Source organism: Leptopilina heterotoma, unplaced genomic scaffold (genome assembly GCF_015476425.1).
Source record: "Leptopilina heterotoma isolate Lh14 unplaced genomic scaffold, ASM1547642v1 Lhet_54, whole genome shotgun sequence".
NCBI lineage: Eukaryota > Metazoa > Arthropoda > Insecta > Hymenoptera > Figitidae > Leptopilina > Leptopilina heterotoma.
Window position 1 is genome coordinate 5,840,818 of NW_025111118.1, and position 11,144 is coordinate 5,851,961.

At 23.3% G+C, this 11,144-nt stretch overlaps 2 protein-coding genes across 2 annotated transcripts; one reads left to right on the forward strand and one right to left on the reverse strand.

Moving 5' to 3' along the window:
* The first annotated feature begins 869 nt into the window (after positions 1-869).
* On the forward strand, positions 870-5,387 carry LOC122508544 (ADP-ribosylation factor-like protein 8B-A). The gene is made up of 3 exons (XM_043621966.1): positions 870-1,148; positions 1,969-2,285; positions 4,792-5,387. Exons 1-3 carry the CDS (start codon positions 1,026-1,028, stop codon positions 4,910-4,912), a joined length of 561 nt encoding a protein of 186 aa, XP_043477901.1. The 5' UTR covers positions 870-1,025; the 3' UTR covers positions 4,913-5,387.
* A 2,169-nt stretch (positions 5,388-7,556) lies between these two features.
* Positions 7,557-10,652, reverse strand: LOC122508527. Its single transcript, XM_043621940.1, has 3 exons — positions 10,645-10,652; positions 9,846-10,021; positions 7,557-7,937 (listed from the first exon to the last, which is right to left on the reverse strand). The coding sequence occupies exons 1-3, from the start codon at positions 10,650-10,652 to the stop codon at positions 7,678-7,680; spliced, it is 444 nt and encodes a 147-aa protein (XP_043477875.1). The 3' UTR covers positions 7,557-7,677.
* Between the last annotated feature and the right edge of the window lie 492 nt (positions 10,653-11,144).

The following is an 11,144-nucleotide window of genomic DNA, read 5'->3' on the forward strand; positions in this document are numbered from 1 at the left end:
TGCAATTTTTTAACTGACTACAAATTGAAATAGTAAAAATTTACCCGTTTTATTAGTATAGGTACAGTTTACTATTTATTTAATTTTGAATGCATCATTTTTGATAATTTAAATATTAATTAATTATTTTTTAGTTATTATTAGTATTAATTTACAACTTAAGATTCACTAATTGAATTTGCTGACACTTGACTATCAAGTTAGTAGTTTCTGCTGTTAAATTAGTATTTTTTGTTTACTAAAAATAAGTTAAATTACTTTAATTATTATTTTGTTTATTTAATTAATTTACTCTTTAATTAGTAGAAAACAATAATAATTCAGATCCAGAGAGTATGCAGCAATTTTTTATATTACAACAGCAGAAGTGCATTTTAATATAGTTTTTACTAAAATTTACTAATTTGGATACAGTAAAATTTGCATAAAAAAATAGTAAAAAATACAAGCCAAGAATGTGTCAAAATTACAGATATTTCAACTTCTACTATAAATATGCACAGTAAAAAAAACCTAGTCGAAAAATTCAACTACCATTATGTAGCTGACTATGGAAAGTAATTAAATTAATTACTGTTTTAGTTACTCTCTAAATTTGAATCAGTTAAAAATCATAGTTTTAACTGACAATTAGGGACTGACATTGCAAATTTCCAATTTCGAATATTTTCCAAAAACTCAAATTCAGAAGAATATTCTACCATGATAAAAAAGAAACTAAATTTTTCTCTCTTCTCTTTTTTAAAATTTTCCTCTCAAAAATAATAAAATACACGTTTTGAATTGTGTGCAAACTTTCATTCTTTAGGGGCGAATTCGACGCATGCGTCCAAGAACCTGGAGACAATAGATTGTGCACGGTGGGTACAACAGAAAATTGTCAAGAGTTGAAAAACGGAGTCGATCTGTGTCGTGCGTATGGCTACATGTCAAAAACGGATAATCATCAACAAAAAAAGAGTGTACAACCCGACTGTTTAATATTTTCAATATAGATAATTGCAAATAAATTTATATAATTCAAAATGTTGGCCTTAATCAATCGCATTTTGGACTGGTTTAAGTCCCTCTTTTGGAAGGAAGAAATGGAACTTACACTCGTCGGCCTCCAATACAGCGGAAAGACTACTTTCGTTAATGTTATAGCGGTAGGGAATATATATATTTTTTACTTTACATTCTTTCGAAAATACATTCTTTGTTTGCCGATATCTCTTCTTTAAATTCAAAACCTCTATTTTAGTTCACAATAAAATCAATTTACCGCAAAAACTTTTATTCTAACATTTCGGATACACATGTCAAAAAAAATTTTCCTTTCATTTTACTTTGGTTAGGTTACTTGAGTCTGTACTGCGGCCCCTCCCCCGTTAAATTTTCTCATTTCAATATTTATCCAAATATTTCCCACTGGAATATATTGTTTTGTTTTTCAATTCACCAAGAGGTGAAACAATGACCAAAAAAAAAAGTTTTGACCCTTTTTTTCTTGTTAGATTTCTTACACTCAGTATAATTATGCCTGTAATTGTAATCAATTTTTTACGCATACTTTTTTCATTTTTTAATGACAGTCATTTGTTTTCATTTTATCGCAAATATTAATTTAACATTCACGACTACTGTACATTAGATAAATTCGACTGCATAAAATTCCTAATTTCTTAAAAACAATATATTCTTATGTAAAAATAGAAATAAATACCTTTGTTATTAAAATTCAATTATATAACAACTACATTGTTGTTTTATGAATATAAATTTTTATCAAGTTGCAAAATTTTGCCAAGATAAGATTCACGGATAAATATATATATATATTTAAATATGTTTACAGTAATTTTTGTGTTTAAGGAACAGATATATGTTTTTCGTTAAATTCTGCAAGTAATTGTAAAAGAGATTGTGTAAAGAGGAGAGATATAAATATATCGTATTGTTATTTTACAAAAAGTAATTTTCTTTCAGTCGGGTCAATTTAGTGAAGATATGATACCAACTGTTGGTTTCAATATGCGCAAGATAACAAAAGGCAATGTCACAATTAAAGTATGGGACATTGGTGGACAACCGAGATTTAGATCAATGTGGGAACGATATTGTCGTGGTGTTAATGCAATTGTTTATATGGTTGATGCTGCAGACTCAGAGAAAATTGAAGCGAGCAGAAATGAATTGCACAATCTTTTAGATAAACCACAATTATCGGGAATTCCTGTCCTTGTTCTCGGCAACAAAAGAGATTTACCTCATGCCTTGGATGAAAATGGACTCATAGAAAGAATGTAAGAATGCCCTAAATTTTCAATCTTAAAGATCAATTATCAAGGTCCCTAATATTAGCGTCGATTCTCAGCGTCGAAATTTATTATTTTGGGTTTTTTAGAGTCGAAAATGACACTAATTTCCCTTCTTTCAGTCAGGGAGTTAAAAAAAGGGTAAGAGTACTTTCTCATAATAAAAACGCAAAAATAATTGAGTCTTAAAGTAAAAAAAAAAACGTTTTTCAACGAACGGCGTCGACGCTAACTTTAGAAACCTAATTATTAATATTAAATTTTCAGAAAATTTTTAGAAAAAATACTTTTCAGGGTTGCCACAAAAATTTAAATAATTGAATTTTTTGACGATTTCTAATAAAATTATTATAATTTTAAATTAAATTAAATTAAATTATTATTATTATTTTTTTTTTTTATTTATAAAAATAATTAAATTCCTACAAAGATTTTTTTTTAAATGTGTTATTGAATTCTTTTGGAAAATTTTTGAAAATAATTGTAATTTTGCTAAGAATGTTGTTAAAAATTTTTTTTAAATAATTGACTTTCAGAGAAGAATTTTATTATTTATAAAGAAAATTGAAATTTTGACGAGTATTTAATTAAATTCTTTAACATAATTGAATTTCAGTGAAGAATTTTTTATTTTAAGAAAATAATTGAATTCGAACGAAGAGTTTTATTTAAATTTTTGAAAATAATTATTGAATTCCTGCGAAGAATATTTTTTTATTTATGATAAAAATAATTGAATTTTTGCGAAGATTTTTTTTTTAATATTTTGAAAACAATTAAATTCTTTTGAAGAATTTTATTATTAATAAAAATAATTGGATTATTGCGAAGTATTTTATTTAAATTTTTGAAAATAATTGAATTTCTGCGAAAAATTTTATGATTTGAAAAAATAATTGAATTCGAACAAAGAGTTTTATTTAAATTTTTGAGAATAATTAAACTTTTGCGAAGAATTTTAAGTTTTATCAAAATAATTTAATTCTTTGGAAGATTTTATTATTTATAAAAGTAATTGAATTCTTGCTAAGAGTTTTATGTAAATTTTTGAAAACAATTAAACTTTTGCATAGAATTTTATAATTTGAGAAAATAATTGAATTCGAACAAAGAATTTTCATTTAAATTTTTGAGAATAATTGAATTCCTGCGAAGAATATTTTTTATTTATGAAAATAATTGAATTTTAGCCAAGATTTTTTAAATTTTTTGAAAATACATAATTGAATTCTTGAGCAGATTTTATATTTTAAGAAAATAATCGAATTCTTTGGAAGATTTTATTATTTATAAAAGTAATTGAATTCTTGTAAAGAGTTTCATTGATATTTTTGAAAATAATATTAAACTTTTGCGAAGAATTTTAAATTTTAACAAAATAATCGAATTTTTCGGAAGATTTTATTATTTATAAAAGTAATTGAATTCTTGTAAAGAGTTTTATTTATATTTTTGAAAATAATTAAACTTTTGAGAAGAATTTTGTATTTTAACAAAATAATTGAATTCTTGCTAAGAGTTTTATGTATATTTTTGAAAACAATTAAACTTTTGGAAAGAATTTATTTTAGGTTTTAAGAAAATATTTGAATTTAACGAATTTAACGAGAATTCAATTATGTAAATACAAAAAAACAATTTGTTGAATAATTGAATGTTTTTTTAAAGTTCAATTTTCATAGAGAATTTTATTACTAAATTTTTAAATAATTGAATTCTTTTGACGAATTTTAATAAAATTTTTAAGAAGAATTATATTTTTCAAGGAATTTGATTAAAAATAATTAAAATTTTGTGATAGTTTTATTATTTATGAAAATAATTGAATTACTGAAAAGAATTTTGTTCCTTGTAAAAAGTTTTATTATTTACCAAATAATTAAATTATTGCGAAGAAATGTATAAAAAGTTTGTAAATAATTGAATGCCTCTGAAATTTTTATTATTTATGAAAATAATTAAATGTCTGCGTAGAATTTTATTTTAAATAATTGAATTTTTTTGGAAAATTTTATTAAAATAGTAGATATTAAAGATCATTGAATTAGGGAAAATTTGTTGAAAATAATTGAAATTTTTATAAGCATTTTATTTATTTAAATTTTCGAAAATAATTGAATTTTGAAGATGAATTTTATTATTTATAAATATAATTGAAATTTTGACGAGAATTTTTTTAAATTTTTGAACGTAATTGAATTTCTCCGAAGAATTCTATTCCTTTTGAAAATAATTAAATTTCTGCAATCATTTGTAACTTCTCCAAAATTTAATTATTTTTTTTTAGTGTTTTTAACTAAAATTCTTCTATAAAATCCATTATTTTTAATAATTAATTAAATATGTACTTTATAAAATTTAACTAATTTCAGTACTTTTAATAAAAATCCCTAAATTCTCTGACCTGTGGCAACCCTACTTTCCTATCTAAAGGAAAAAAGAGTAAAAAGAATTAAAATTCCAGCGAAAGAAATAATAAGAAATTTTTGTTTAGGAATCTGTCTGCAATTCAAGACCGTGAAATATGTTGCTACAGTATTTCGTGCAAGGAAAAGGACAATATCGACATAACGTTGCAGTGGCTTATAGCACACTCAAAGGGTGGTGTTCGCTAATACCAATTGTAACATCGAATCGTTAATATAACGAAAAGAGTTCGCGGCACAAGAAACAGAATTAGAATCAATGAACCATCAAATTAAGTTCATTGAATTTCTGTTTCAAAAAGATCAAGTCATTAAAAGTAGCGAATCACATAATCTTAAGCTTTGTCCGATCTGAATGGGCGTGAGAGTAAAAAAATTTAAAAAAAAAAAAAATTATATACAATAATGAAAATACCATCGCAAAGACAGCGTGTATATCACCAACTATGAGGTTGTAGAATTAAGAACATTTTTTACTTTTTCTTGGCTTTTTTTTAACAATATTTACAATTTTACTTTTGCCACCATTTATAGAGGAGTATATTTATAAATATATGTTTAATTACATAATATAAATAAAATGTATCCAAAATATATAAACATACATTTCTTTATATTATATATTTATTTACATATATTTATATTTATACTTATATTTATTTTACAAACACAAACTCATTTACATTACATAAATATAAATTTATCTACATTTTATAAATAGAAAATTTATACAATATAAATAAATTTATATTTAAATAATACACATTTATTTATTTTTATTATTTTAAATACGAATTCCCTTTTTTTCTTCTTTTTTGGAATTTACAATTTTCAGGTACTAGAAAATATAATAATGGCAACAATTCGCTCTTCATAATAACATTAGCTAACTATGTATAATGTATTTAAAATAAGCAATTGTAGTGTTTAATGAATTATCACAATTCACGAAAAAAAAAAAAAAAAAATTAGTGCGATGTTACGTTATGTATGTATATATTTATATCTGTATTATATATGCAAATATTTGTATATATACAGGGTTTTTTTTCCGATGGCGAATCCTTGCCTCTGTTACCGTAAATATAATCGGCATACTAGGGGAAGAATTTTTATATAAATGCAAAAAAAAAGAAAAATAACGGAAAAATTATTATATAAAATAGCGATTTACATAATAGTAGAATTTAATTTCTTAATTTTAAGATAATTAAACAAATAAATTTTTGTTTTATTATAATAATTTGAAAAAAATAATTACCGTAACGATTAAATATTATAATCACCGAATAATAAATAATCGCTAATAAACGTAATATTTAAAAACAGAAGTATTTACGAAATATTTAAGAAGTATTTAAAAAATATTCAAGAAATATTCAAATATTCAAGAAATATTCAAATATTCAAGAAATATTCAAATATTTAAGAAATATTCCAGAAATATCTAAATATTCAAAAAATATTCGAGAAATATTTCAAAAATATTTTAAAATATAAGAATTATATAAAAATTCTTCCCAAATACTATATTTTTTTCATACCAGTGAATTAGCTCCTAAAATGTCTATAGAGGAAAGTGTTGCCTTCCTAGACTCTTACGCATTTTACCAAAAAAAAACAAAAAAACAAAAAGAAAGAAAAGAAAAAACAACTAAAAATGACACTGTTAAATCAGTAAAAATGTATTTTCAAAATGATACTGTGAATAGAATTTAGGAGAGCGTTATATTAACCAACTATAAAGAAATAATAAAAGCTAAAAAAACGCTTTTTCAAAAAAAAAAAAAAAAAAAAAAAAAAAAATTGCTGTATAATTTTTAATCAAATATTGTATTCTAGTGGTAACAAATTTACTGTTTATGTTGCGCGCCATTAGATATACGCCCTGTACATATATTTAAAGAAAAAAAAATTAATAACAATAATAATAAATTGCTTAGTCTTTTTTCAAAAATAGAAGGTATTATATGCAACTTCTTCATAATTTAAAAACAACATTGTTCCCACATGACTCTTCGTATTTTCTTTATTTATTTTTTTTTTGTTGTTGTTATTACTTTAAAAGTGTGCTGACATGTATTTCGAAACCAATTGTGAAATATTTATAAAACAGAAAAAAAACAAATATTCGCAGAGACAAAAGAGCTGACGTGTATAATCTCGTGAATAAAACATGTGATTTAATTTCAAATAACAGCTGCTGAAATATATCTATTACTCAGAATGGAAGATAATAGATATTATTTATATATATTAAGACTGAAAATGTGTTGTATTTCATTTTTAAATAGAAATGCAAAATTAATTTTACCGTTTTTTTTAAATAATAAATTCTTTTCTCTTAAATAATTATCGATTTCAAATTTTTCGAGAAATATAGAAAGTAGTCTTTTATTTAATTCAGTAAAAAAGTAATTAGTTTATTAAAAAATAATCTTTAAATAATAAAAAAAGCTAAAAATAAAAAATAAGCTAAAAATTTTTTTAATTTTAAATAATTTCTAAAATTAGCTACTAATTAAAAACTAAAATTTAATTTTCCCAACGAATTAAATTTTTTATTTTTTCTATAATTATTACTTTTTTAAAATAATTTTTCGAATTAATAACAAATGTTTAATAATTTGAATTAGTGACTAATTTTATGCTATTAGTAAATTTTACTAAAAAATTCGATTTATTAGTCAAATTAACTAAATTCTGAAGCAAAAAATCTGTTATATTTTAAAATCTAGAGAGTTGGGGAATTTTTTTTAAACTGCCCGCATAAATATTTAAAGAATTCGAAATATGTGCGACGTTGAAAAATAAACTGAAATTATTCTAAAACTTAAGAATATTTTTTTTTATTAATCATTAAAAACTTTAACTATTTTCAACAATTTTATACAAAATTGGGTAAATTATTATTATGTACATATAAATATTTTTATAAATCTAAATTTAATTTACTATTCTGATTTAACTGCTCTTATTTTTGCTTCCATTAATAAATCTTTAGTTTTTTTCAATTTATACTGACAATATACGAATGAACCAGGAGAAACTGTTACAAATGCGCCAATACAGCAATTTGCAGCTAAACGAGGTTTACTTGTCATCATAAGTACTGCCACTAAACCAATAACACCTGCCCCTATGCCATTGAGAAAACTTTGCCTAATGCAGGGAACTTTTGAATAATCACGATCAAAAATCATCTTTCCCTTTCCTTAATTAACTGCTGAAAATATCTGTAAAGTAAAAAAATTTTCTTTTATTTCTTTAAAGAAATTTTAGAAATTCTCAATTCTCAAATTCTTTATTTTTATATTTTACTATCATTTAATAATTATTATAGTCGATTATTAATTTTCCATTCTTTACTATTAAAAAATATCGAGAGAAATTAGAATTTTCTGAAAATATTCATGTTCGATAGATTTATTATTGTAAACATTTAATTTCCAAATAAGTGAACATTTTTAAATTAATTTTAATTTAACGAAAAGATATTTACTTAAAATATTTAAATAATTAATAGTGTTCAATTAATTCATTAATAATGAAAATCAACAACAATGACAAATTTCAATGTTGCAGAGAATTAGTAAACAAAGAATAAAAATTGTACTGAATTGAAAATTTAAGAAAAGAATTTACAAGAGAAATGTTTATTCAATTTGTTTTCCTTAATATTTACTTTAGATATTGATAAAAAAAATTTTAAATAACAAAGAAATTGTAATTTTGAGACATTTTTCTAGAACCTAACCTAAAAAACTTAAATTGATTGAATTTGCTTTTATTCTCACTTACCAGGCACAAAAAAAACGTGTATCTTAGATATATTATCGATATTGTTGGTAAAATTAATTTTACATTCTTTTTCGAAATAGTCAATTAGTTTTTTAATGATAAATTAAAATATTTTGCAGTTGAAATTCATGATGGTTAATTCTTTTTCGTCTGCTTGCAAACAACAAATCACACACACGCGCAGAACTGCCTACACTTATGCGCATGTTTTAGAAAAATTTAAAAATTAAAAAAAAATATATAATAATTTTAGAAAATATACTCCTATTTTTTAAGAAATATTAACCTAAAAAATCAAAAACGATTTCTATTAATAAACGTTCGAAAAATGCAAATAGTTTGCAATAAGAAAGAAAAAATGTTTACTGGTAAAGCGCCTGCACAAGATCTATTTCCCGACAGGGGTGTAAAAACAATTTTCCTTCCAGGAAATATTTGCAATATTTCCAAATGTTTTAATATTTACTTTCTAAGTAATTTTATAAACATTTGTCAATAATCGGTATGGAATTATTTTCCAAAAGCCAAGAAATTGTAATTAACGTCGATTAATTAAGAATAATTAACTATATTTGTTTCTAACAGAGGCAAATTGTTAACATTTCCGACTTCATTGTCGTTAAATGAACACATTTTTCCATCATCAATATCATATTAATTATATAATAATATAATTAATATGATATTTATGATGTAATTATGAAAATATTAATAAGTTGATACTTATTCATAAATAAATTGCATTTAAATAATTAAATCCGCCAGGACAATTGTAAAATAAACTTTCCCATATATATGCAACAAAAATGGCGGACAATCCATTATACACACAAATGTAGAAATTTTCACAAATTGTCGACAAAAAACAAGGGGCATCATGGTAAAATTATCAATAAATCAACGTACTAATGAATAATCACAAACCTGTTGTGATTACAGACAATATTTTTCAATCTTTAGACGCAAAATCGATTTGGCAAAAATATACGTCAATAGAGAACATGGAGCATGAAATCGATCAAGAGACGGCAGGTTATGTTAAAAGAAAGACATTTTCTCATTCTCATATACGAAAAATAGAATAAAAATATTCAAAGGGCATTGTAAATAAACGAAAAATGGCAATTTTCACAAGTATAGATGAATAAATAAGTCGAAAATTACTCACCGGCATTGTTGACAAGGCATGTAACACGGTCATTGTTAAACACTCCAAATAGTTGAAAATCGAAAATTTACTTTAATCCTATCAATCAATCTTTGTTACTAGTTAACACTGTAGATATAATTAGAAGATTTCAATATAAATAAAGTGAAATACTCAGATAAATATACTTTTTTGATGCAAAAATATTTGTGCACGAGGCAAGAGCGATGAACTGTTGCGCGACTGCAGCGACACTGTGAACTTTGTAGCGAACTGAACGTAGCCATGTCGGTAGCGCTACCAACTGTATGAAAAATAAACCTCTCACCGTAATGTTTTTCAAATGTCCCCTATTTTAATATTATGCATTTTCTAATAACAATAAAAATAAAAATAATTACAAATATTAAGACACTACTTAATTAACTCCATAATATTATTAATCCACTAAAAACTATTTTCAATTCTTAAATAAATGGGAAATGAAAATTAAACTATCACGTGACACTTTGCGCATGCGCACTTGATACTTCTTCAATTCAAATATTACCGGTAAATTGCATTATTTAATAAAAAAAATTTATAAATAAAAATATGATATTTATTAAATGGTAAACATTTTCTTATTAAAAATAAAAATTCCTAAAGTAATTAATTTTGAAATTACATTTTTCTCGAAATTATGAAAATCATTGGAGAGAATTCAAAAATTTGAAAATAAACGATTGATGCGCAAGGGACAATGTGCGCATGTGCAGATTGTCACGTGACAATTCAATTTTCATTTCTTTTATTAATTTAAAAAAAAATATTTATTAGAAGATTAATATTAAAGTTGGGTTAATTGAAAAGTATATTATTAATTGTTATGATTTTTTCTTCTATTGTTATGAAAAACTTCATAAGAGCATTTTAAAGAGAATTTTCATGAATAGTTAACTGTTTTTTCAGTTGGCAGCACTTACTAAAGGACCTGTTCATTTCGTACGCTGGTTCATAGTAGACGCGCCATGCAGTCGCTCAACGAAAAATAGAAATTTACAGGAAAGAAATGTTTATTGTTGTGTTTAAAATAATTGGGAAACAACAGGAGTTTTGAAAATAAGAGAATCGAATAGTCATGGAAGTATTTTTTATAGCATCAAAGATGATAAAGTACAAATACAGCTGGAAAATGGAGGTTAAAGTACAGTGTTGATGATTTCCACGTGATTTCCACAATACACTACTTCTTGTGATTTCCGTAAGTTTATATTTATTTTTTATCTTAAAGTTTATATTTTATTTATTTCAATATATATATTTCAATAATATTTTTATTATTATTATTTCTGTCTTCAAAATATAATTATTTTTTCGCCATTTATTTTAGCTGGAGAATTGAGGTTAAGTTCAGTATGATTATTTTTATTATAGTTTATTTTTTTTTATAAAGTATATAATATATATTTATTGTTATTTTCTTTTATTTTT